The 26,955-nt window shown below is 37.5% G+C and overlaps 4 protein-coding genes across 12 annotated transcripts in view; 3 read left to right on the forward strand and 1 right to left on the reverse strand.

Moving 5' to 3' along the window:
* Positions 1-39: 39 nt before the first annotated feature.
* Positions 40-7,577, forward strand: Exd2 (Exonuclease 3'-5' domain-containing 2). Of its 2 annotated transcripts, XM_053745621.2 has the most exons (11): positions 60-125; positions 210-417; positions 774-930; positions 1,358-1,558; positions 2,098-2,357; positions 2,701-2,835; positions 3,674-3,876; positions 5,392-5,557; positions 6,074-6,232; positions 6,754-6,921; positions 7,290-7,577. In XM_053745621.2, exons 2-11 carry the CDS (start codon positions 227-229, stop codon positions 7,369-7,371), a joined length of 1,722 nt encoding a protein of 573 aa, XP_053601596.1. In that variant the 5' UTR covers positions 60-125; positions 210-226; the 3' UTR covers positions 7,372-7,577. The 2 variants fall into 2 exon arrangements, with proteins under 2 accessions (XP_053601595.1, XP_053601596.1); XM_053745620.2 differs by having other exon boundaries at positions 40-417.
* A 264-nt stretch (positions 7,578-7,841) lies between these two features.
* Positions 7,842-10,896, forward strand: LOC128669914 (uncharacterized). The gene is made up of 7 exons (XM_053745146.1): positions 7,842-8,029; positions 8,105-8,271; positions 8,560-8,737; positions 9,161-9,318; positions 9,476-9,650; positions 9,956-10,080; positions 10,702-10,896. Exons 1-7 carry the CDS (start codon positions 7,981-7,983, stop codon positions 10,831-10,833), a joined length of 984 nt encoding a protein of 327 aa, XP_053601121.1. The 5' UTR covers positions 7,842-7,980; the 3' UTR covers positions 10,834-10,896.
* Positions 10,897-11,217: 321 nt separating this feature from the next.
* On the reverse strand, positions 11,218-21,908 carry Stt3A (Catalytic subunit 3A of the oligosaccharyltransferase complex). Its single transcript, XM_053745145.2, has 13 exons — positions 21,669-21,908; positions 20,881-21,048; positions 20,381-20,541; positions 19,749-19,946; positions 18,164-18,355; positions 17,454-17,607; positions 16,458-16,535; positions 15,892-16,052; positions 15,149-15,316; positions 14,761-14,949; positions 14,215-14,434; positions 13,508-13,696; positions 11,218-13,295 (listed from the first exon to the last, which is right to left on the reverse strand). Exons 1-13 carry the CDS (start codon positions 21,769-21,771, stop codon positions 13,150-13,152), a joined length of 2,127 nt encoding a protein of 708 aa, XP_053601120.1. The 5' UTR covers positions 21,772-21,908; the 3' UTR covers positions 11,218-13,149.
* A 1,116-nt stretch (positions 21,909-23,024) lies between these two features.
* The window catches only part of subdued, a 37,632-nt gene continuing 33,701 nt past the window's right edge, over positions 23,025-26,955 (forward strand). For 2 of the 8 annotated variants that reach the window (XM_053744674.2, XM_053744675.1), the window contains exon 1: positions 23,025-23,536. In XM_053744674.2, the coding sequence (XP_053600649.1) occupies positions 23,303-23,536 (234 nt within the window). In that variant the 5' untranslated portion in view covers positions 23,025-23,302. Of the gene's footprint in view, positions 23,537-24,020; positions 24,051-26,955 lie in introns of those variants that run through there. The other 6 variants (XM_053744677.2, XM_053744676.1, XM_053744684.1 and 3 more) reach the window with 5 other exon arrangements.

Genomic DNA, 26,955 nt, shown 5'->3' on the forward strand with positions numbered 1-26,955 from the left:
CATTGTCAAATTGTCATCCATCGTATATCCTGTAGGTATTCATACCTGTATTTTGTTTGTTTTGCAATGCAACAAAATTTGCTTGCTTGCATGCAGTGTGTATGCAGTCATGTGTTGATTGAGAGGTTGTTTATGTATGCAAAGTTTTGAATGCATAATGCATTTTTGTATCACAAATTGCAATATGTATGTTAACTAAAGTTTTCCAGACAATAATAATTGTAGAATGAATAATTATTCCAAAATAAAATTGTATATAGCATCTGCAGGCATCTTGTTGGGTTGTGCCGGTACAACATATTTATTTTGGAGATATAAGCGGCGACTGCGTGATGCTGCAGATGCTTTTAATTATTTAACTATAAAAACTGTATGTAGTGAGAATGAGTGTAAAGAAGTTATTGAAGAATTGCAAAGGTATGTATTCTTTATATTTTTTCAATACCATAGAAATATTGCAGCACTTCTACATCAGCACTGATGCTCGGCCTGACGTTATGGCAGTTGTAGTTATATTTTTTCTATAATGTGTGTGTTATTAAAAAAAATGCAACCTCTTTATGATCATACTGGTATAACAGCATCCAACACTGTTTAAATGAGTCTTTTACAGAATTTATTCACAGCAGTGGTTGTTCCGAAATACTAGTAGTTTGTAGAATTGATAAATGTTATTCAGTTTAAAATATGATATGAAAAAGTGCCTGTAAAGGCAAAATTTCAGAAGTATTTGCTTTGACCACTAAATATATTTTCTGAAACTCTTTTTACAGGAGATGCAGCACCTTTAGATCTATTGGTTTTGACTGTGAATGGGTATCTGACCATGGCTCCAGAAGGCCTGTGGCCCTGGTCCAGTTGTCCTCATATGATGGCTACTGCGGTCTTTTCCGACTCAGTAAATTGGCAACTGTACCTTCATCGTTGAAGGTTTTTTTTTCATCTTTTTCTTTTAAATTTTTGATTTCCCCATGAGGCTGGCATAGTCGCACCAAGCAACTGAAACCTCGACAAAAAATATATACCCTCGACAAATAATATATTTGACATTCTAAATTTTTTTTAATTTTTGGGTTGAAGGTATGATAAACATAATTTTTTTTAAAGCTAATATGTTGAAAGTGTGTGTAAAATGTTATTTATTTGTTACCTCTTCATGAACTATAAGTAGATAAACCAATCTTCTTGAAATTTTGCATACATGTAGTTTGAAATATGGAGAAGGATACATAGGGTACTTTTGATCCCAGACTGCTTCTGTGGGAACTTTACACAAACGAAGCCGCGGGCAAATGTTAGTTTGTATGTAATTTTACACAATAAAGTTTTTAAATAAGTGTGTTTTTTAATATTACAGGAACTGCTAGAAGACAAGCATATATACAAAGTCGGTGTCAGTCCAATGGACGATGCGAAATATCTATTTCAGGACTATAATGTGGCTCTGAAGTCAACTTTAGATATCCGCCACATTGCCCACCTTTGTGGACAGCATCCGGGAGGACTGGCTGCAATGGCTAAGGCCACACTGCAAGTTATTATGGATAAAAGTTGGAGGGTAAAAACCATTTAGATTTGTATGAAATAGCATGTGGTTTCTCCCTAGAATATTACCACTTCACACACTAGAAGTGTGTTAATCTTAAGCCATGAATACACTGGCAGTAATAAATTCTAAAAGACTTGGGGTACTTTTCATCCTGGAAAAATAACTGCTTCCGTGAGAGATTCACGTGGGCGGTGCTGGAGGAAAAAGTTAATTATACATATGGCAGTGAATAAGCTTGATTTTTGCGCCGCGTTGTATTCATTACAATAAGGCAATTACTTCTCGCACACAAGCGCCTCCGCACATTTTAATTAATTAATTTTAATAATTTATTTTATTACAAGGCGAAAATTATTTCGTCGATTTAGTCAACTGTGACTACATTGTGCAATGGAAAATCATAATCATTTCTATTAAAAATGTATATCTAGTCTGGCATAGTCTAAAAAAATTTTTTTTCTATTTGCGCTAAAAAATAAAAGAAATCGATAAAAATTTGGGATGGCGCTAGTGGGCGGGGTGTAATCGCCTTTATTCATATATCACAGATTCGTTGCAGCGACTGGGAGGCAGACGAACTCACAGACAGACAAACAAAATATGCATCAGTCGATGCCCACATAGCCATAAAGATGTTTGTTAACTTTATCAACATGTTGGACCGGAGTCCGTGGTCATTTATGTTCAGAAACAGGACTGTTGTGTGGAACCAGTTGGATAAGATTTGTTGGGAATATGTCGATGTGCAATACAAGCAGAAGAATAATGTGAAAGCTAAATGTGACGCGAAAACAGAGAACAATCAATTGTAAGTGGTATAATTTTTTCTTGTATTAGTTAATACTAATGCTTTTCAGTACAAACTTATCGTCTACGCCTTATGCTAACTAAGCGTTTTCTGTTACGCGTTCACGAAAAATACGGCTAATACCCTGTGCCGATTATGATGTAATTTGTAATATAGTTATAATAATTAATATATATCCGGGGTCAAACAAGCTACCGTGGGCGAAGTTGCGAGCAATGGTGGATATATTTTATTTTTGTTCGTCTTTGTGTATACTTGTATCCGTATGCAGATATATGTTACATGTCTGTGTATGTACTAGTAAATAAATGATCTATCGACCTTTCGCATTGGTTTATCGCAGAACAGCGAAGAAGGAGGCGTCATTGAGCAAGCGGTATTCTAACGCGATACGCAGCAAGCCTCTGTATCACAACAGCTTCCTGCAGGCGCCCGACGGGGAGCTGCTGTGCTCCTGCGACAACAAGAAGGCCTTGTGGTGAGCGTCTCATTAACGATTTGGTGGCAGCGAGCTTCTCACTTCTTCGCTTTGCCTCTTCCACCAGGCCCGGGCGGGAGCGGCATAGAAAGACATTTGTTCCCTACGTTATTTACTAGTCTACACAAGATTGAACTCTAGGATCATTTATTTTCTAAAAAAGGGTTAAGCTGACTTTTTTTGTGTTCCAAATCTATATAGAAGTGTACTAAATGTCATTGTCTGACACAAAAAAAATGAAATGTCCATTATTAGATCTTAAATTATCACTTAGATAAAAACTTTTATCTTTTGGTAACGTTATGAGTTAGTATAATTTTTTTTTGTTATTATGTGGTAGATAGCATGCTCATCATTCATTTATTTTTCATACCCATAGTCGGTAATGTGTGGTTCACAGAGCGTTTCGACCGCTGCGGCCGCGCTGTAATTACGACGATCCGTAAATTTTCTTGAGGAAAGATTGATTTCAGCAATCTTGGATAATGATCCAAGATTGCTATAGGCAATTTTTTACCTCGAAAGTAATTAATAAATTGGCATTACCATAGTACAGTCAACAGCATATCTAGTTACTCTGCTCATGCAGAGTAACTAGATATGCTGCGAGTTTGCAATGAATTTGGGTACGTTGATATGTTGTTGACTGTACACATCCATTGTTAGTAAAACAAATTCTTGTCTTTGTTAAAATTTGAAAAATTTTAATGACAGAGCGGCCGCAGGTCGTAACGCTCTGAGAAACACCTAATGTAACGTACATTACAATGTTTTCTTTAACACTAATATTACTCATGATATTGCAAATAATGTTTTATCTCTCTCTCTCTTCTGCAAGGTACGTTGAGAAGGCATTAGCGGACGTGGTGGTGGAGGAGCCGCTGACCGTGCGGCTGCGCTTCGAGCCGTCCGGCCGCTCCGTGGGCGACGTCGGCAAGTTCTACCAGCTGGTCAAGGAGAACAAGTGCGTGGTGTGCGGCGCCACCAACTCCTACATCAGGAAGAACGTCGTGCCTAGGGAGTATAGGAAGTGTTTCCCAGGTAAATCTATACTATTATTATGAAGAGGTAAGCGTTTGTGAGTTTGTATGTTTCAGGCGGGTAATCTCCGAAACTACCGAAGCGATTTCAAAAATTCTCTCACCGTTAGGAAGGTACAACATCCAAGATTGCTATAGGCTATGTTTTATCTCAAAATTTCCACTGGAGCGAAGCTCCGGGCAACATCTAGTAAATAAATAATAATAGGTCAAAGCACACAGATAGAGCTAGTCCCAAAGTAAGTTCGAGACTTGTGTTATGGGATACTAACTCAACGATATATCAGGTATGAGAGTACTGACGGCGGCGGTTAAACCTGACCTTCCACTTTGCTACCACAACTACTATACAGGGTTATTTGTAATTAACTAGAAACCTCGCAGGTATAGGTAGCTGACATCATAAGCCACAACGTTTGTTCTACGACTTTTGATAAAACTCAATACTTTAATTAATAATGTTTTTTTTTTAGCTTTCATCGTTCTATCCCGACATTTATAAGTCTAGTTTACGTTACATTCATAAAAGCAGGCCGACGACGCGACGCGCACTCTAGTAGGTATACTAAATTCCTTCGCTAGATAATTATTTGATGTAATGCTAGGTATTTACACTGACTCTGCAATCCCTTCATACTTTACCAGGCTTAGGACTGGCTACATTAAAAAATAAAATAGCATGTTAACAAATACCTACCTACGTGCTTTAGATAGGTTTCTAATATCGAAATAACTATTACATTGGCAGCTAGGTATTATTTTGGTCCATGGTAGTTATTATCCAAATTTGCCCAACTCGGTGTACGTACATCCAGGAACTTAATGCATATTGGCGGCAAGCTTCCGACACATTATCATAACACCTTGCGAGCATCCTCACCATTTCCGTGTATTCCACATTGGAATACGCATAAGGCATGGTGAAAACAAATCGACACGATAAGCACGCGGCAACGAAAACATTTGCGTAACGACGCAATAATAACAACAACACATTACGCGCGCGCAGGCTCGCTACCGACTAGCGAGGCGATGCGCCGGGCGGCGGGTCACAGAGAGTTCAAAGGCGCTAGCGCCACGCCGCCGCAAGCCCCCGCCCCCAACCCTGTGATACGCTGTTTACCTATTTTTTACGATACGCGAAGAGTTATAAACAGTGAATCGCAAAATTAAATTAATATATATATTTTTTTTCGTATGAAATTCAAATCTAACGAATTAACAAAAGTCGTAGAACAAACGTTGTTGCTTATGATGTCAGCTACCTATACCTACATCTTAACCTGTTGAAAGTCACATACATTTTTTGCAGAAATTGTATAAAATTAACTTTGATCAATCTATCTCTAACAGTTCGCCGAACTTTGACAGATTCGGTATGCATTGCAGATCGTTCATTGCTGTAAATAAAATCACTCATAAATACTACGCAATGTTCGCGCATTTCCGTCGACATTATGTCTTAGTTAGCGACAGTGTGTGGAGCTGGCATTACGATAGCGGCACTCCCTTCCAGAGATAATGAAGGAGCACTCGTCCCACGATGTGGTGCTGCTGTGCGCGCGCTGCCACCGGCGCAGCGACGCGCTCGACCAGCGCGCGCGCGCGGCGCTCGCGCAGCGCTGTCTCGCGCCGCTCGCGCGCTCCGACACTGCCAGATACCTGGCGGATGCCCAGGGGAAGTTAGTGCTTGTTTTGTGTTATTTGATTTGTTCGTTTTGTAATTGGTGGCTTTTGTAATTTGCAATTGGTAGTTTTTGTAATTTGTAATTGCTAGTTTTTGTAATTTGTAATTGGTAGTTTTTGTAATTGGTAGTTTTTGTAATGTGTAATTGGTAGTTTTTGTAATTTGTAATTGGTAGTTTTTGTAATTTGTAATTGGTAGTTTTTGTAATTTGTAATTGGTAGTTTTTGTAATTTGTAATTGGTAGTTTTTGTAATTTGTAATTGGTATTTTTGTAATTGGTAGGAAATGTAATTGGTATTTTTGTATTTTGTAATTGGTAGCTTTTGCAATTTGTAATTGGTATTTTTTTGGTATTTGATTCCTACATACCAAATTTCAATTGACTACGTCCATAAATTCAATAGTCACAGTCAACTACGGAAGAATTTTATATTGATGATGCGATTGATGATAATGGTTCCCTTTTTAAATTTTGAGATACAGAACCCCTAAAAATACTTCAATTTTTCAGGAAGATTCGCTACGCTGCGCGCGCGCTTCTCTATCAATCCAAGAAGCATAACTTACCAGAAACGAGACGAAAAGAACTGGAACGAATTGTTCTGGAGCATTTCAACCAGGAGATGATCACTGAAGAGTTGCTACAAGAGGCGGCTGAAATACCAGCTTTGTATGTATTCATTTTTAACCCATTAAAAGTTTAACATGTCTGTGTATCTGTATGCCTGTCCGTGGCAAAATCGGTTCAGTCGTTTGTCTGCTACGAAGCAGACAAACGACAGAACCGATTTTGATCTAGTTGGTAATAATAAGTATATAAGGACAAATCACACAGATTGAGTTAGCCCCAATGTAAGTTCGCGGCTTGTGTTTAGTCTAACTCAACGATAATCTATACTACTATTATAAAAAAGGTAAGAGGTACGTTTGTGAATTTGTGAGTTTGTATATTTGAGGCGGGTAATCTCTGAAATTACCGAACCAATTTAAAAAAAATCTATCACCATTAGAAAGGTGGAGCGAAGCCCAGGGCAACATCTAGTATATTTATACGTAAACATCCAAGACCGAGGTCAATCTGAAAAATATCATTTTCCGTCTTGACCAGACCGGGATTCTGACCTGGGACTTCCAGTGTGAAGACCATTAGGCTACAGAGGTTGTAATTTATAATTTTACTTCTATCCGCAGCATCGAAAATTCTTCATACGAGTCTCACGGGCTGAAGGTGGTGGAATGGTACCTGGAGCACGGCGGGGGGCTGTTGCGGCTGGAGGAGATCTGGCGGGAACACTTCCTGGACACCATGCGGCCCAAACACATGCCCGAGCTGTGGTCCGTCAAGCATAATGAGGAAAGGTAAGACTTGGGTGTTATGTATGAACTGATAGTGAACCCAAGATCTGCTCCCGACGAGGGAACTCCTCAACGGTGCACGGACATGATTTTTTTTTTAACCAGCATTGAATTGATCGCAACGAGATTTTTCTAATAACAATAAAAGCTTGTGGCAAAAAATATATTTCTGTTTAAACACAACGCAAAATAACTAAAACTAAGATACTAAATTTATATGTATAAAATCCAAAGTTTGGATGTGATTGTTGAAATTTTGGTACACTGGTAGATTATATCGTGAATCAACTTTAGGATCAATTTTATACCGATTTTAATAGTAATCATATAAATAAATTATTTACATAGGTACACATTTATTTTGTCAACAGATTGCGAGTTAAACTGAAGGAAGGGCGATTATCGGAAGAACAGTTGAAGTCCATCGGCATCTGTGCATCAAGATGGTTATAATATATTTTGAAATCTAATAAAATAATTAATGAGTTAAAAATATTTTTTTTATATATATGTTGAATGTGCTCATGTTTAGTAAGAAAAACAATTTTATAAAATACATTGCTAAAACTGTTAACATGACATTTCTTTTTTAATTTAATTTCTTTTTTTTTAAATAAAGTGATATCTCAATAAGTGAATATAACGTATATTGAAAAATCGTTTCGGTTTTATTTTTATTTAACACCTGTTACGCCAGAACTGAATCTAACAATTGTGGATTTACATTTTCTCAATACACCCGTATGTTCTCAGTTTAATTTATTGAGTTGCGAGCTTGTGGGCACGTTCGTCAAGAAACTACATCCATGAATCGAATCGAAGTTTTTTTAATGTTTGACAAAATGAAAATAATCATTATAAAGTTATATGTGTCAACGTCAAACGTCGACTGTTGGTTGTCAAACTCCAATAAGTTTCAAATTTCGTACGTTGACGTTGCAGGCAGCGAGCGATTGTTTACAAAACATAAATTTGTAAAATAGTAGGTACCTAGTACTAAATCAAATATTTTTTTTTGAACAGATCAATAGCTTATAAGTTCCAGTAAAAAAGCAATCCAAAATGAATTTTAAAAAGCAACAGAAGATTACAAAGTTGTTTCGGAAAGGAAGTAAGTTTTATCTTTCACGAATTTCAGATATTGTTATAAGATGGGAATTCTAAATGAAAATTGCACGTTTTACAGTTAGTACAAGGCCTGTAGAGGATCACGATGAAATACAAGAAGAACTGAAACAATTAGAGCGACAGCTGAAGGAGAAACAGGACGAATTGTTTCAGCTGCAAAGGAACAGTTACCGGTGTAAGGCATCTCCTGTTAAGAAAACTGCAGAGTCGTTTATCAGCCCACAGGTCCTTACCATAGATTACCTAAATAATACAACAGTAGTAGGAGCAATGAGTGTCGTAATGGGTTGTGGTCAAAAGAAATAGAAGTTATTCATATCATAAAAATACACTTACATTTACAGAAGATGAACAAAAGGATGCATACTTTATGACCTCTAAATTTTCGTTTCTACTTGTGTACTTATAAACAAAGAGTGAACTTAATCTTTCACAGTTAACCAGTAGGAGCAACTGAGAAATAAGACAAATTTATGTGACACTGCTGAACATTCAACTTTTCTGAATTTGTAGAAAATTGTGCTGAACAACTCGGTGGAAGGCATGAAGCGGGAGTTGGCCCTGATGTCAATGCTGACGGGCATGGAGGTGCAGTCATACGCTGTGGATGACCACTGCTGCATCGTCTACCATATGCAGCACGACACCAAGCACGAAGTCAAACATGGCTTGAGGATCGAAACTAAGTCAGGTAATATTCAAATATCAAAGCATTTATTCATAAATTAGAACTTCATATATAAGTAGCTTTCAACCATTGCTGGAAAGAAATGATGTAAGTAGCTTTCAAACATTGTTAAAAAGAAATGCCTAAGGAAACAAAGTTAGTAAAGGTGGGGAAGTACTGCCCATGAATGCAAATTAAAAATTGAATAATGAGATGATATTATGCTTATATTCTGTCAAACATTCTGCTTGCGTCTTTAAATTATGGGTCTAACTTGCAAGAGACAGAAGAGCATGGAATGTATTGGAGGAGGCCTATGTTTCACAAGGATGTGTTGAGATAAGAAACACCGTACAAGCTGATGTGTTAATTTTACTTCAGTGTTAAATTTATTTTGTATATCAGGAAAAGGCTGGAAATTGGTTAATGTCTACTCTACAATTTCAGGAATAAATGAAATATCAAAGTCATCCTTGCCACTTGGCTTTAATTTTAATGCGGTCATGGAGGACTTTGAGAACATAATGATGCCAGACTGTCTCGGGGCCATCAGGAAGGCGCTGCAGGCCTACTACAGCAGGCTAGACCAGTTTGAGGCTCTCAAGGTAAGCTGTTCATTTTAAATTTCTAAATATACTTACAATAGTTTTTAATTCCAAATGTGTTATATATATAAAATTAGTTTTTTTTTTCACCATTTCTAATCATGACACTGAAGCTTTGGTTTCTGTCATTAGACTGTGCATATCAAATGATTTTCAGAAATTTGTGAACACAGACGCACAGCTGTTCAAGATACTAGATGGTTCTCACATAGAGATATCCTTCCTGGCACAGAATGATGTTGAAGAGGATGAAGAGCCTGTCAGTGTCGTGCTGATGCTGGACTACAGGGTGTACGACATCAGGCCTAAGACATTCACTTTCAAGGAACTAGGTAAAAAAGACAAAAGACAGGTATATTTTATACAATGAGCTAATCAGTGTTAATAACTTATATATGTAGAACTCTTTCGTTATTGACTGACTGACAACGCACATACGAAGTTGTGGGCAAAAGCTAGTAATTTGTAAGATGCATCAAGTTCTTCTTGAGCTGGTGTTTATATTCTTGGAGATGACAGTATGATCATGAGTTGGCTTATGTATGTAAGTCTGTAAGGTATTTATAATGTTTTATGCCCCCAGATACTGTACTTGTGTACCTGAAATAAAATAATAATGATTATTACAAATTTTCAGATTTGCCTGAAGGCGCAGCAGTGGCGTTGGCTGAACAATGTACCATGTTCAAAAGGAAGCCATTGCATAAAGCTTTCAAAGAAGCTTTTGTTGACGGAGTCGGGCCTTATAAGATGATAAATCAGGTGAGCTATGTGTTTGGTTACTATTTCTCATCCTCGCGAAAATTAAATGAACCTTTTCCAATGAAAGGTTCATTTTAAGCCGCAAAGCGCGGCGTTAGCTTATAAAATGAACCTTTCGATTTTGAAGACAGATTTTACGTCGGCCTACCAGCCTGATGTCAACCATATTTGATAATATTATTGGTGTCTATGAATCATGGTTGTGTCCCTTATGCCCATTTTCACCAGCGGTACCTAAATGTTAAGACAGTTTTAAGATACACTTAGCGGACATTTTGTTTTCACCAATGCATAAGTGTCACTTAACGTGTTAAGAGGTCCCTTAGATTTAGGAGGCAAACTGTTGACCACTTAAAGTTTAAGTAACGGATATTTTAAGATTAGCTTTTTGTCGCCTTGTACGATATGGAGTGGCCCTATTATAGGGCGGCACTACTTGTCGATGTTTTGTTATCTAATAATATATTCATTACCAAGTGATAACATGGTGTCTGTTCAATTCTTACCATATTTATATTTTCATTAGCAGTAGTTCGGTTGTTAGTCCTGGGTCACTATGACATTTCAAGTGTTATTTTACAAAATTGCTATCATAATAATATCAAGTTGTTTCTAACGTAGGCGGGCGCACGGGAGTCGCAGCGCCGCCGGCCGCAGAAGCGCTGGCCGCGCGCTCACCAACATTACAACAACGACGACACCTTCCGGCCCGAAGAATGTTCTGACCAGAGCAATGGCGCCGATGAAGAGTGAGAACGATATTGAATGAACTAATTTGTAAGCGTGTGAGTGGAATTAAATATTTTTATACTATAATTTGTGCTCTTTCGTCATTTTACTATTCTAACTGAAAGAGAAAAATTGGATAATGAAAGTTTCGTTAATTCGTGACACAGCAGATAAAGCATTGCTAGTATTATCTAGCTATAAGTATCAGTATTTTAAACTTACTTGTATCACCACTCGCTGAATTAAATAAAAATTATCAACTTTAGTGACGTCTGCCAGTGGTGGCTTGGATGTCGTCAAAAATTATATAAGTTTTGACTACTACCTAATGATGCCGACGATCGTCTGAAATTGAGAAGAGTAGGAAAGCGAACTTTGGGATCCAACGATTTAAAAAAAAGACCAATATAAAAGTATTCATAAACTTTATTATTACAATAAAAATAAAAAATGAATTTTTACAACTTCAATGCTTATACATTGTGACAGATAAATTAAAATTAACAATTAAAATTGTCATGAATTCAAACATTACAGATTTACCATACAAGGGGAAGTATTGTGAACAGTTGTGCGCATTTACACTTAAGAGGTAGATGTGTATTCGCTTTAAGTACATCTACTCTTATAAATACATTCTATTAAAAAAGTAGTGCAATGAAATATTTCAGTCTATTTTGTATTTTCAAGACATTTGAATTTTAAACAATATGAAATTGTCTGTGGATTCAACAACAAGCATTGCACATATTATAATAATAATTAGAAGATTCACTATTAAAACAAAAATAAAAATAATGTGCCCTTCAGTATTCTTAGTTTTAAAAATATTTTTGATACCGGGGTTTCGCTTCCGTGGCAATGTCGGGATAAAAAGTATCCTATATGTGCTATTCCGGTTTATATTCTACTTACAATTAAATCCATGCAATTTGTATGATTGACTTTAACCTTTAATTTCTCACTCACATCCAAACTTTCGCATTTATATTAATCGTAGAGAACAACATAGTAATTTTAATAACAATTTCTGCAAATTAAGCGAAGATGTTGAATTTAAAAATACAACAGAATAAGTTGTTTTGGTTTGGTTATATATATGTCAGACACGCATTCTTAAAAATAATAATGAGATAAAAAAATCAATTCCACTTGATTCCAGAATATTTTCATCTCATATTTTCAAAACAATAGAAATTTTTCGTAGGTAATGGGAAAATAAAAAATCTAATTATGTAAAAACAAATCGTGTAAATGGAAATTAATCTAGTTTTTAATAAGTTGTTTAGGTTTAGGATAATTCAATTTGAAATTTTAATAAAATTATAGGTCGACGTTTACTAGCATATTCATATAAGTCTATTTAAGACTCATTCAGTCTATTCATACATCTTAAAAATTAGTAACTGTGACCATATCATACAAAACGTTGGCGAATCAAAAACCCTCATACATATCATTTAAAACTCATGACTCATTATAGAAAACCGGTTATATAAAATAAATACATACTTTTATAATATCACGGTTTTTCGACAACACTGTGGCAAACAGTATTTATTTTATCATAAAGTTTATCTAACTATAAGAACCTGTTTCACCACTTTCTGATAAAATATAATTTTGTAATAAATTTGCCTGATGTTATATGCCGGTTAGCTGTATCTTACACTTGTGAAACACAGATTTTAATTTGATATGTTACATTAGGATATCTGATACTTTATCAGCAAGCGGTGAAATAGGCATTTAGATTTATTACCATATCTATTTTTGCGACAATTTTGAGACTTGTGTATTTTGTGAATTCCAATAGATATGGTCATACGTGCCAGGCCGGCATTTATTTAGGAAGAATATTGTTTATTGTGACTTAATCCTGTCTCATAGGACTTTAACTTGAGGTAATATGAGTCCTAGAATCGGACGACTCTATACTTTAAGCTAAAGTTTTGTCACTATAGCACTTTACATTATTTGACATTGACAAAAAGAGACAAAACATACTTTAACTTTTTAAAATGAATAACGGCCCATTGTTGTCAACTAAGAGGACATTTATTCATTTATTTTCTTCACTTTATAGACAGACTGTTGTTACATAAGGCGAAGTGCGGATTTGCATTTCACTTCACACTATCGAATCGACTCCAAGTGGAGACGCAGCGAACCAATCACATTGCGCCATTGTAACAACCACACCGTAATGTGATTGGTTCCATAGTGAGAAGTGAAACGCAAACCCGCACTTCGCCCTCTGTGGAGTTAGTGTGGGTTTACCTAGCAAAGTAGCACTAGGGCCTCATGAGTGAGTGAGTGAGTGAGTGAGTGACGAAGACGCTAGCCGCCGCGGTTGGGCAGCGGCTTGACCTTGTAGATGCGCACGAGCCAGTGCTCGGAGGTGTAGGCCTCCTCCAGCACGTCCAGGTTGAAGTCCTTGTTGCCGATCTCCGCGCCGCGCACGCGGTCGAACCCCGGCGGACGACCTGGGGATATCAATATTTATTTGCCCACTTGCATATAGGTATTTAAATAAACAAAATACTATGATTAAAATGTCACTTTAATTGGGCAGTTTTATTAATTACGAGATTTACTATTTTTTCGTCTCGTATACTCGTGAATTTTCTTAAATCTATGAAATTTGTCATTTACGTGGTTCACTAGTAAACAATAAAAGAAAGCAGTGAGCACTCACCGCCCTCGGTGTAGACGAGGCCGAACTTGTAGTAGCTCATCTTGTACATGAGACAGTTGAGCAGCGCGTGCGCACCGTCCGCGTCGACGCGGAACTCGCCCGCCGGCGTGTAGTAGTCTGCCTCCTTTATGTGTGCGCCGCGATCCGTGCTGCCGCCGATGCGCACCATCCACAGGAACTTGTTTATGTCTGAGCGAATTACGTCCGTATTCATATTATAGATATATAGAGCGGCGTTGTGTGCTCCGTTTTCACGGCCTAATTTAGTGTGCATATAGTTAAAGAATCACGTTCAAAAATAGGCTTTTGTTTAATGTGGGAAAATACATGCGGGCGAAGTCGCGAGAAAAAGTTAATGTTAATACAAGTTTTTCACCAAATATTATCTTTAGGAGAACCATAAAAGTATGTTTTCTGTCGTCAGAGACCTTGTTGCATTCGAAACAAAAAGTCAAACTCATGCAGTAAACCATTGTAGAGTTTCCTCGTCATACATTATACATATATACTAATGTATACAAAATGTCAACTTGATATGTTGAAGATATATGCTTCAAAATTTTGATGCAAAAGTCCACCTAAAATAATGTGGCATTTGGGACAACAGACAAAATTTCCAATTATATAATTCCAGAGGGAAATTCAAATTGTACCCCAATAGAAACCATTGCTTGCCAGACGCTGTAGTTATGGGAGTAGTTACTTACCATCAGATGAATACCCGACCAGACCACCAAATATGACCAGCACATAGTCCACGTCCAGCTCCCTCATGATCTCGTACGCCTTGTCCTCAGAGGAGGCCATTGCTTGGCCGACGCGGGAGATGTGGGTGTTGTTCCACGTGTTGTTGTCCACTATGACAGTCCGATTGGCCATGGCCGTTATCTGGTAGCCGTAGTCCCACCATGACATCACTTTTGCATCCTTAAAATTGAAGTCAAAATTAAAACATTTTATTTTTTTGGAAAACTAGTAAATTCACAATCAAAAAGAAGATAAATAGAAAATATTAAATTACTAACAAGTTAAAAAAAAAAAAATATTGCACAAAATTACAAAAAAAATATGGATATAAGATGGAAAAGGACCAAAAAATATGAACTTAATGCCAGATGGCGTTGTTTGCAAGGATGATTTAAATCTCAATGTTCTTATACCAATTTAGTTTAAAATTTGCATCACATCCGAGAAAGCTGCCGTTGTCTCCGTTCGGACATGAAACGAGGACAAACAGACATACAAACACGAACCTCAGCGGTGTTCATCTTGAGCCAGGTGTAGGCCTCGCGGAAGTCGTCGAAGATGATGCGCGCGCCGTCGTGCGCACGCGCAGACAGCACGATGGAGGGCGAGGAGTACGCCTCCGACGTCACCCACGTGCAGTGGAACACGTACGTCGTCAGCAGGCAGCCCAGCACCACCACGAACATTACCCCCACCTGCACGGGGTGCATAATGGATGCCGAAAGTATTCGACTATCTTGTTATAAGTTTGATTATAAATTTAATTATTTGGAAAACTGTAAAAGCGCTTCGCAATTCTCGAAACTCAGGAATAAAGAAAGACTCATACTTTATTTTTGTGCCTTATATATAATTTGAATTCACATTATATTTCTTATGACAACCTTCACATACCTCCGTCTTAAACACCATGTTGTTATCATGTTTCTTCTTCTTCTCCAACTTCTCCTGTTTGGGCGGCTCCAAATTCTTCACGTGCTGCGACAGCAAACTCGAGGCGGCCACACCCGATACTATGCACATAACCGGCGCAAGAACCAGCATAAGACGGACCATTACCCCCTACGAATATTAACAAAATGAAGGTCTTGTAAAATTGGTCATTTTTCGTTAGTTTTGTTAGGTTGGTAGTCGGTAGTCAGCGATCAAAGTGTATAAATCATTGCGTGGACACGACGGAGTACGGTTGGCACTCGACGTCGCCTCGACGCGCTCAAGCTTCGCGATTTCATCATAAAGAGATTTTCAGAATTTCAGAAGTTTATGTGTACGCGTATACTGGTTCCTATAGTCCTAGAGCGTGGGGGGTTGAAAGGGGCGTGGAGGGGCCGTTTATATAACTTGATTTAGCTCCTCACGCTTTAGGACGTTAGGAGATTTTAACATAATCATGTATATCATATTTTGTGACAAGCCTGACTACATTGTCAACATTTGCACCGTCGCAAAACTTAAACTGTGTTTAGTGCCCGGGGCCAGGCATCAGTGGACTGCTAGAGTGAGCTTTCATTTGTTGTCAATTAGCCTTAATGTATATTATAATATATAATGTATGTTTGGCTGAAAGGAATAGTTTTTCTCATTTTTGTTTAACTATAAATGGTGCAATAAAGATTTAATCTATGTATATATCTCACCGCAAAGTAAATGCTGAGCACTCCATAGAGAATGATGAAGATATTCGCATCAGTCAGCTTGCTGAAGCAGAAGTACAGGCCGGCCGGGAACAGGAACACGAGCACTTGCAGGTCGAAGTAGAATGACGACCAGGACGTAGGCTGATGCTCCGATACCGACGCTGTGGACGACGGAATAAGGTTCATTTTTTATTGTACAATTCGCAGCGTAGGCTAATGCTCCGATACCGACGTTGTAGTCAACGTAATAAGGTTCATTTTTGATTGAAAGTTCAATTTCATTGTCGTCTGATGCTTAGATGTGCCGACGCTAAGGAGACTGTTGTTCGGATACCGATGCTAAAGCGAATACTATACGGTTCATTTTTGGTTGCATATACAGCACACGACCAATTTGAGTTTGGATAAATGGATAAGTTTAGTTCAAGAAGCTTAAAACAAGGAAATTGTATTCATTTTATTTGGGTTGAATATAATTTGCCCAATGGAATGTTTTAAATTAAAATTTTATAGAATTGTTTTGCGAAGTTATGCGTGATTAAAAATTCTTAATACATTTCTCTTACCAATAATTGGAATGTGATTTTTGGCATAAGACGGGTCCAGCAGAGAGTAGAATCTTCCGGTCCATGGCGATATCTTTCCTGTAACAAGTAAATTATAGTGAGTGACTGATCGTGTGTGACATATGTGCATTCTTTTTACTAAATAAACCTTGAATTTCTCGATAAACTTACTAAAATACCGCAAAGTCGGCTGTGATTTCGATAATTTATGATGAAATCGATTGGATTCGATTTAGGAAAACCTTTAGTGGGCGAAGTGCTGGTTAGCATTTCACTTCTCACCATCGAATATATTCGAAATGAAACACAGCGAACCAATCACATCGCGCCAATGTGACGCAACGACAAACACACTGCAATGTCATAGTTCGCTGCATCACACTTCGAATCGATTCGATGGTGAGAAGTGGAAATGTAAACCCGCACTTCGCTCTCTGTTTGCAATTCCAAGAGTATTGAGTAGAGTGGTGACGTTAGTATGCGAGCGGAGCGCGAACTAAAGCTCTATGCCGCGGTGATAGAGGCGACTTTGCAGTGAATTCGCGTTTATTACATGTGACATGTAATTTAATAAGTTTTGGCTCGCGATTCCGCTTGCGATGAAAGAAGCCGATGTCAGTCGTCAGGTCTCTATCTCCACAACATAAATTACCTCAATTCAAAACACATTATACATATAGGTATTAGTTTATTTTCATTCTTATATGTGCTTGGAAATGGCGAGAAAATAGCCTTAACAGCTCAAAAACAACAATAGCATATCCAAAGAAGACTCCGACGACGTCAGGCAGTCAGCCGGTTGTAAAATCATAGCTAAAATATTCAAAATGTACTTTTTACGCAAGACCTGGGTTTTCGGACGTCACAGTTCCGAATGTAACCACAAAGATGAGAAAGAGAAATATCCTTGAATTTGTATGAATTCGTGTATGTGTTCTGACCTTATTTACTTTACACCATGTATTACCTAAGACGAAATAAATAAACAAATGTAACCTGTGATGGTGAGCGCCACGACCGCGGAGCCGAGAGTAGCGGTTAGAGCGGACACGAGCGCCTTGAACAGCAGCTCGAAGTGCGCCTGCGCCAGGCGCGCGCGCAGGAACTGAGACAACGCGAACAGCTGGCACAGCCCGAACGTGCCCAGCGCCTGCTCATGTTTTTACAAACTTTAACTCGTGAAGACTACATTCTAATTGACTAAGTCCAAAATTGAACGAGGTTTCTATAGATCTACTAAATACTTAAATATAATAAAGTTACCTTCCTCTTCATTCTCGAATACATACATTCGTTATAATAATGATCGAAGTACAATACCACTAATATTATAAAGTACTAGATGTTGCCCGAGGCTTCGCTCCTGTTGGAATTTTGAAATAAAATATAGTCTATAGCAATCTTGGATAATGTACCTTTTTAATGGTGTAAGAATTTTTGAAATCCGTTCGGTAGTTTCTGAGATTACCCGCCTCAAACATACAAACTCACAAATACTTACCTCTTTATAGTAATAGTATAGATTATAAAGGCGAAAGTGAGTTTATTACATCTTCACGCTTTTTGTGAAATTTGGTATTGATATAGTTAATACCTCTCAAACCACTCTATAAAGTTTTATATGCCACATCATACACTCAAAAGAATCGGCCAAGCAATACTATATACACCTTATTACCATTACGTAAGATTGATATTACACTCACCACCATGTGTTCCGAGCTCTGCACTGGTTGGAAGCCTACAAACGGTATCTGCATAGAGAGGATAGTCCCCACGCAGTATAGAGTGCTGTATGCCACGTACACTCGGCTGGAGAAACGGCCGAGTAGCATCAGAGCCAGTACGTGTAGAGGTATCAGGTTTATGAGGAAGACATAACCTCCCCATGATGATACCTAAGAATGTGACAAATAGAAATATTACGTTTTTATTTGGTTTAAGAACTTTATTTCTCAAAAGAAGAATTACATTCACTTATTATTGAGAAATTTACATTACATTTTTATAAAAATATATTATATTAGACGTTGCCCGAGGCTTCGCTTCCGTGGGAATTTTAAGATAAAATATAGCCTATAGCAATCTTGGATAATGTACCTGTCTAATGGTGAAATAATTTTTGAAATCAGTTCAGTAGTATATATATATATATATATATATATATATATATATATATATATATATATATATATATATATATATATATATATCTTTTTCTGATTGGCCCGGGTCTTGGATGTTTATCTATATATGTAATTGTATAAAATATAGTATCGTTGAGTTAGTATCCCATAACACAAGTCTCGAACTTACTTTGGGGCTAGCTCAATCTGTGTGATTTGTCCTAATATATTTATTTATTTTTATTTTATTAGTAGGACTGTAATTAATATAGAGGGGTAATTAATTAAAGGTCTGGAGGTGTTGAAGTACGTGTATTCATCAATAAGCACACACAGAGAGAGAGCGGGAAACAAAACCAAAGACAAAAGAATCATAGACAAAATTAAAATGTTACTATTTTCAATACTCTCATCTGAGCGCGTTCCTGGTTATTTCCTCAGCAGTTGAGCATCGGAAAGGACTGCTTTCCTACTTTTTCCGTCAGACCATCAGCATGCATAACACAAATAAATTGTCTTTCATTTATGGTATTCCACTTACAAAATTCTTTGTCCTATCTCTTTCATTGCATGGAACCTTACGAAAGAGATAGCAATATTATTGAATAAAGAGTTATATATGTGAAATATCGTCCTCATGTAATGAGATAGAATAAAAAATTATCCAACTCAATTTTAGATATAATTCAGATTAACTTTGTATGAAACAGCAAAAGTCCACGTAACCATAAAGATTATAGGATGTGAAGATTTCATCTGTTTGATCTATGATTGACGAAATATTACAGTCAACGTTAATACTGTAATGGCTATGTAAGTCAATCAGGAATACAGTACTAATTGTTTATTATGTATATATGTAAAACATTGAATAAACATGTGACGGGTGAACATTTTAAATATACTATAAAACATAGTATGTGGTATAAAACATAGTGTAGTGGTAACTATGGCACATATACTACATACTCGTCTTATTATTGCACTCAGCTCTGCACGTTCAAAATTTTCACACTTGTAGCAAAACAAATTATTTTTTGACCGTTTTAATTAAACATTAAAAGGGCCAAGTTGATAAGAAAAAGTAAGAGACTCCGGTGGTTACAGGCAGAGTAAGAAACCGGGAAGACGCTCATATGAGAAAGGGAGAAAGAATAAAACTTACCATGTAGAAATAAGCCAGTGCGGTCATAGTCGCCCACAGGATAGTTCCGGTGTTAACCGCTTTGATCCAGAAATAGTACGTGAGCAGCATGCAGAAGATGGCGATGCCTTCGTTGTCGTAACTGCCGGCGACCGAGCGGCTGATGTAGCCGGGGACTATGGCGATCATGGCCGCGGCCACTAGGCCTGCTCCTTCGTCCTGCCACATTTATCTTTTATTTAAAACTTTTATGAAATTAAAAAATATTTCAAGTGACGGACTCCTATTATTTATTATATGGGTATAGAGAGCACTTTGTAAACTAGGTACAGATACTACATTCATTTGCAAAAAAAAAATATGTTTTTGGCAAAGAAATGATAATGATGACAAGAGCAATGAAAGACCTACAAGTCTTTTTTCAATTAAAATTGTCTGTGATTCTTTACAAAAAATTATAATACAAATGGTTGGCAGCCAACCATTAGACATAGCATTTATTTTTCAAGTAATTTTCTGTATGACAGAAATTGCTCAAATATGGTAATAATGAAGAGTGTTTTGCTCTTATTTTAAGTTTTGTATAATTTTATTTTTCCTTTAAACTACTAACATCAATTCTTAACTTTCTATCAATAAAACCTTTCACAAACCTTGAGTTCCTTAGTGAGGAGGTATGTGACAATGGTCGTCAGTGAGGAGAAGAATGGTGCAAGGAAAACGCACACATTTCGGATGTCAATGGTGATATTCAAATATTGCATGATGTTGTACAGAGTGGCAGAGGTCACCATCAGGCCAGGGTAAATGGTGCCTGTAATGTTAGTTGGTAATTAAACTTGGCACATTATGCCAACCTACATTCCTTGATTATGACCATAGCTGGATTGCATTCACAAAATCTACTCTTATTAAAGTTGATAAGAAAATTAATGTTAGTTTCATTACATATGACTTCACCAAAAGAATGACATTTTGAAGAAGAATACCAATCTATTATTTTTTTTTCTAAATTTTTAACAAGGCTTCAGTGCACTTTGTGTGACCATGTCAGCCTTATGGGTGATCTCTAATATAAACTTATCTAGCTTTCATAATGTTTGACCATCTTTATTTTTTCGAACATATGATTAACAACTCATATATTGATTACCTCCAATAATACGGCCTAATGGGTACCATGCTCTGTCATCAAACCAGTTGTGGAACGAATAGAATCCTTCTTGTGTGAGGAAGCGAGTAGTTCTGTAGTTGAAGTATGGATCAAACTCATGAATCACACTCTCAAACCGCAGAACGGAGAAAAGTCTTGTTGCAAATGCTGAAAATAAACATTTTTTAAAATTAAAATCCAAAAACTCATTTTTTTATTATTCACATCAATTTATGATTTGGATCTTTGAATATATCATACCAAAGTCTTGGGTAATGTTATTTATTTGTTGATAGACCGGCAGCTTTTTATATAAGGCTGATTGGAAATTCTATAGTTTTATTTCCATGCTATTTTTTTTTTTTTTTACTTGTTGCCGCTACCTTTTTTAATTTTCTTGGCAAATCACGAGTGCAATGTTGTCAGTGGCAAACATAATAGTAGATTGTTCCGGGTGCAGGCTAACTGCATAAGTATATATTAAATAAATGTATCTCCTGCTTGTGCTGTCAGTGTAATTTAAGTTTGTACTTCTATAACTATAGCAACAACATAGTGTACATTTATGAAAAATAAGAAGGTGCGTGTAAAAACACCAAAGAGTATGTAAAAACACGATGAGATTGTACCGAAGTCAGCAATTTGCTGGACATGGCTTATCGTGGTTAGGACCACGTAAGTAATAAAAACATGAGACACAGAAAGAAAATGTAAAGTTGCTACCACGGATTATAACATATATAATCCGTGATAACATATGTTTGTGGTAAAATATTGAAAATTCTTACATAAAATAGCTGCCATTGATAAAACAGCCAATTTTATGAATGTGAGTTGTTTGTCGGGCGAGAGCCGAAAAAGCTTCGCCTTATTCTGCACCTCCACGGTCATCTTGGATGCTTCTTCTATCAAATACAATTTTTAATTCTTCACATAAATATTCAATCAATATAAAAATGAATTGACGCCGCACCGGCAACCTATCAATATTACGATTTCTGCTGAACCCGGCCGCCGACAAGACAGTCGGGCAGGCGTTTTTGACAGCTCACCAATGGCGTGGCAAAATATATTGCCATATTATAATTTTTAAAATCTTCTATGCGCGCTACGTACTCTGATACGTATACGTGTTAAATAAGTTCGTACCATGTCGAACCCATAATAACTATTAAGTTAAGTTCCACTCTAGTGATCATTTTGTCAATTTATTTTACACTAAACAGTGCCTGTCCACGGCTTTTCCAGACTTATCCTGTTGTTCATAAAAAAGTTGAAACATTAAAGCTAAAGTATGTTTTGTCTATTTCTGTCAATGTCAAATATTATAAAGTGCGTAGTGACTTACAGTATTACCACGTTTATAAGTTACATCGGCAATATTCGACGGCGCAGAATAGTGCGTCCTACCGCCGAATCAAACCGAATACAAACTCAATAAAATAACGACCATTTTACTAGGACATAAGTCTTAAAATAAAATAAAAATCAATGATTTTTGCGTACGACGCGACAGCGCGGACTCCAGACATGGCGCGTACGCGTACGCCAAAGGCGGAGTTCTGATCGCAGAAACGTGGCGCGCTCTGATTAGCTAAAATATTTTCTCGCCGTACAAAAATTACACGGTGTAACTTATAAAAGTGGTAGACTGTACCATACTTTGGCGGCTTAAATTATAATTTTTTTATGAATAACGGGAAGAACGTATTTATATACACTAATCACTTACCCCTGGCTAAGATTATTGATTAGTGTCAAGCATAGATATGAGAAAAATATATAAAGGTAAACATATAAAAGTGTTCTCTTAGAAATACTCTGCACTTAACAATCCTACTAAAATTATAAATGCGAAATAAGAAAGAACATTACATTGATTATGTATGTTTGTTACCTTTTACGCAAAATGTACTGGACGGATTGTTATGAAATTTGGTACACGGGTAGAATATAACCTGGAATAACACATAGGGTACTTTTTATTTCGAAATTCCCTCCCGGGCCGAAGCTAGTACCTAATCAAAATGCGAATCGAGGTAAAAGAACGCAAATGAACAGGACTCCTGCATGACATATTGACATTGACATAAATATACTTGTTGATGTTGACAGCGACAGCTATGACAGTCGACAGAAAAAATCAAATCACCAGATTCGCAGAATCGTGAAAAATTCATCTTCATTTCATTCATCTCATTATTTCTCTGCAGTTGCTCTGTTTTTCGTCTAAACTGCCCTCAAAATTAATCATTTTGCGGACACTTTTACTCATAAATAGTCTATTAAAACCAGTCGTGCAGTGAATTATCACACGAATATTACGGGAATTGAAGTGATATCTTTCAAAATAGTGGTGAACAATAAATAAACTCAAGCGGCAGTTTTCCGGATATGACTGTGTAGTTGTTCTGTTCGTGTGATGTCAGACGGCGACCCATCTCTCGAAGAGGATATCCCGAAGCCGCTTCTAGATAGGCTGGAAGATAATGTGTTCACGCCTAAGATAGCTACTCCGATATACACGGGAGGTGTGAGGCTGCACCACAGGAGATCGGACGGCGCAGAATCCCAGTCGTTCCTGTCAGACGCGCAGCGCAATGAACTTGCGCTCGGTCAGCTTTTCCAAAATGGAGATGAAGCCCAATTTCACGAGGTATGTATTTGTTTTTCTTTTGCATATTTTTGCATTCGCGTTTACATTGTGTGTGTTTTCTTACTGAACTGTATACATATTTATGTACAAAGGTAAGTCTTTGGTCCAGACTCACCAGTGGAGGTATTTTTAAAACTTGAACTATGTCATAATTTATTAGGAATTGTGTTATCTTATTAAAAAATCAGGCATTTAAAATATGTAATGTGTTCATAGATCTTTCTTACAAAATCTGTCTAATGTTGAGCAAATGTGTGCTTTGTCATCTTTGTGTGCAACTGTGCAGCATTCATACACTTTATACTATAGTAATTGTACATGTCATATTTGGTATGAGGGAGAGCCGTTATGATGCACTCGCTCACTCTGTACCTACAGTATTGATTTAGTGCGCTTTCTGCAAATCAATACTGTAACTGGGCAGGTGCAGGGACTTGTGCACTAGATTTATTTGAGGCTGAGCTGTACCGGAAGCTGCACACCTGCATTGAGACTAAAATGTGTATCTTCTCATGTAAGTCAAATTTATTTAGCTATTAGGGACTTTAATTATTTTTATTTGATTTATTTCTTCTTTTCATTTTGATTTGCGTAATTTTTCATAAAATTTTATTTGATTTTAATTTTTTTTAGAACAAAGGAGTGAGCTGTGATACATTGTAAAAAAATAATTATTGATTTCATTTCTTGATTTTGGCAACATATTTGGTGGTCATATTTCATTGAATTGCCCCTGGACCTCCATTAAATTTGTATAGCAAGAACATAAGTGATATTACAGTGATTCAATGATCTTATTGAAATGAGTTGAATACACAAGTGTATTCAACTGAGCTGAGTACAATTCGGAATTAATATTAAATTTCATTATGTAGGTTTAAAAAAAAAAAATTGTCCTTCCTTTGTCTTCTATTGTTCTTATGTGATATCTGGTTGTAGCTTACTTAAAGAAAGCTTACTTTCCTTTGAAGCTTTTGAGGAACATTTAAGTATAAAATATATTACCTTGCTCGTTAAATGTATACATACTGTCAATGAAAAGAAACAGCTTAGAAACTTGCTCTGGTTATTTGTGTTTAAGTAACTGATGATTGATGTAAACGATTTTTTAATCCACTTGAGAAATAAGAGCAAGGGTGTTGCCAAGCAAATGCGCAGGGAGGGCCATAATGATATAGATCATATGACATAGTACTGCCTATAATAATTGTAATTATAATAGTGTTCAATGTATTTAAGCTTTATATATGATTTATTCCTTATTTCTATTCTAATTGACTTTAAATTATTTTCTTTTGTGTTTATAACCACTTTTAAATTAAAATTTTGGGTGGGACAATCTGAGGCAGGAAGGAGGGGAAGTTGCCACACCCTGACTCCCCTGGGCGTCTTTGTTTTGTGCTATTATGACAATATATTAAGAAAACCAGCTGGATCCAAGGATTTGGATTGAGAGCCACATGGTATCTTCAGGTTTGCCCTAATTGAGAAGACCCATAGCCCTCGGTCAGTGACTGAACGGGATCATGTACCTACAATATCCCGCATGCGCGATGCCCTAGTTTTCAGGATGCGCGTTAATGATGTCCTCTTAGTGACGCGTAGTCGTAGAGCGTACTGAACCTGTTTCAGTCACACATCTTTAGTGCGACAGAAACGGGCGACTCGCCCATTTATTGCGCGCGCAAGGTGGCTAGATGACTTCGTGTCACGCAGCGGACGCATCGATAAGAGCTTTGCCCGTACGTGTAGCTTGCCTCTATCTCATATTATTAATGCGACAGCTATCTTTAGTCCGTCTACTTTGGCCAACATGGAAGTTTAGCAATGGGCTCCGGACACGGCTGAACCAAATAAAACATGGCCAGGTGGGGTTATAGCTCTGATACTACTGTGAGTCGACACGCTAAGAAGAACTGTGTCAGAAACGGGTAACTATGAGTTTCCATTTATTGCGCTCTCACTGTCAGTGGATGACTACGCGTTACGCAGCGGAAGCACCGATATATCGATACTCTCACCTGCCGGGTTGGAAGCCTGATAGTATAGCTTGTCTCCATGACATATTTTTAGTGCCGACAGAAATGGGTAACTATAACTTCTCTATTTATTGCGCGCGCAAGATGGGTGGATGACTACGCGTCACGCAGTGGACGCACCGATAAGATCAATACTCTAGCCTGCCGGGTCGGAAGTTGGGGCGTATAGTTTGTCTCCATCACTTATTTTTAGTGCTACAGAAACGGGTTATTCGCTCATTTATTGCGCGCGCAAGGTAACTGGATGACTACGCGTCACGTAACAGACGCATCGATAAGATCAATACTCCCGCCTACCGAGTAGAAAACCGGGGCTTGTAGCCCGTCCTTGTCATATATCTTTAGTGCGTCAGAACCTGGTGACTATGACTTGTCCATTTATTGCGCGCGCAGGTTGGCTGGCTGACCAAGCGTCACCCTGTGGTCGCACAGATAAAATCAATATTTCCATCCGCTGGGTCGGACCGGGCCTGTAGCCTGTCTCAGTTACATATTTTTTGTGTGACAGAAACGGGTAACTAATCCATATACTGCGCACGCAAGGTAGCTGGTTATCTCAGTCATACATCGTTAGTGCGACGGAAAGACGACTCGCCTTTATATTGCGCCTGCGCGTGCAAGGTGGTGGGCTGACTACGCGCTATGACTACGCGTTGCGCCGTGGACGCACCGATAAAATCAATACTCCCTTACGCTGGCCCGGGCACGTAACCTGTCTCAGTCACATATCTTTAGTGCGACAGAAAGAGGCGATTCGCCCATTCGTTGCGCGCGCCAAGTGACTGGCTGACTACGCGCTATGACTACGCGTGACCACCTTAGATGGTGTTGTAACGAACCGAGCGGTGCTATGAGTTATAGCAAGTGAGTAATATAATTCGTTTGCTATATATATTCCGGCTGTGTGTTGGTATCTGATTCATTTATACGATGTCTTTTTGGATTTATGTCGTATCGTCGCATACATTGTTTCTAGTTCACCTAGGACAATGAGTTAATCTACCAGTTTGATTAAATTAAAAATTTTAGACCTATCTATATTAAAGCAAATAAGATATATCCCTTTTAATTAGTGTCGAGGAATTTGTCTTAATACCCTGCTCTGATATGTGTGTATCAGTGTGTTGATATACATACATACATGTTAGAAATCTTCTGACGACCTCGGTGGCGCAGTGGTAAAGTTCTTGCCACTGAACCGAGAGGACCCGGGTTCGATCCCCGGTCGGGTCATGATGGAAAATGATCTTTTTCTGATGGCCCGGGTCTTGGATGTTTATCTATATATGTATTTGTTATAAAATATAGTATCGTTGAGTTAGTATCCCATAACACAAGTCTCGAACTTACTTTGGGGCTAGCTCAATCTGTGTGATTTGT

The sequence above is a fragment of the Plodia interpunctella genome, chromosome 5 (genome assembly GCF_027563975.2).
Source record: "Plodia interpunctella isolate USDA-ARS_2022_Savannah chromosome 5, ilPloInte3.2, whole genome shotgun sequence".
NCBI lineage: Eukaryota > Metazoa > Arthropoda > Insecta > Lepidoptera > Pyralidae > Plodia > Plodia interpunctella.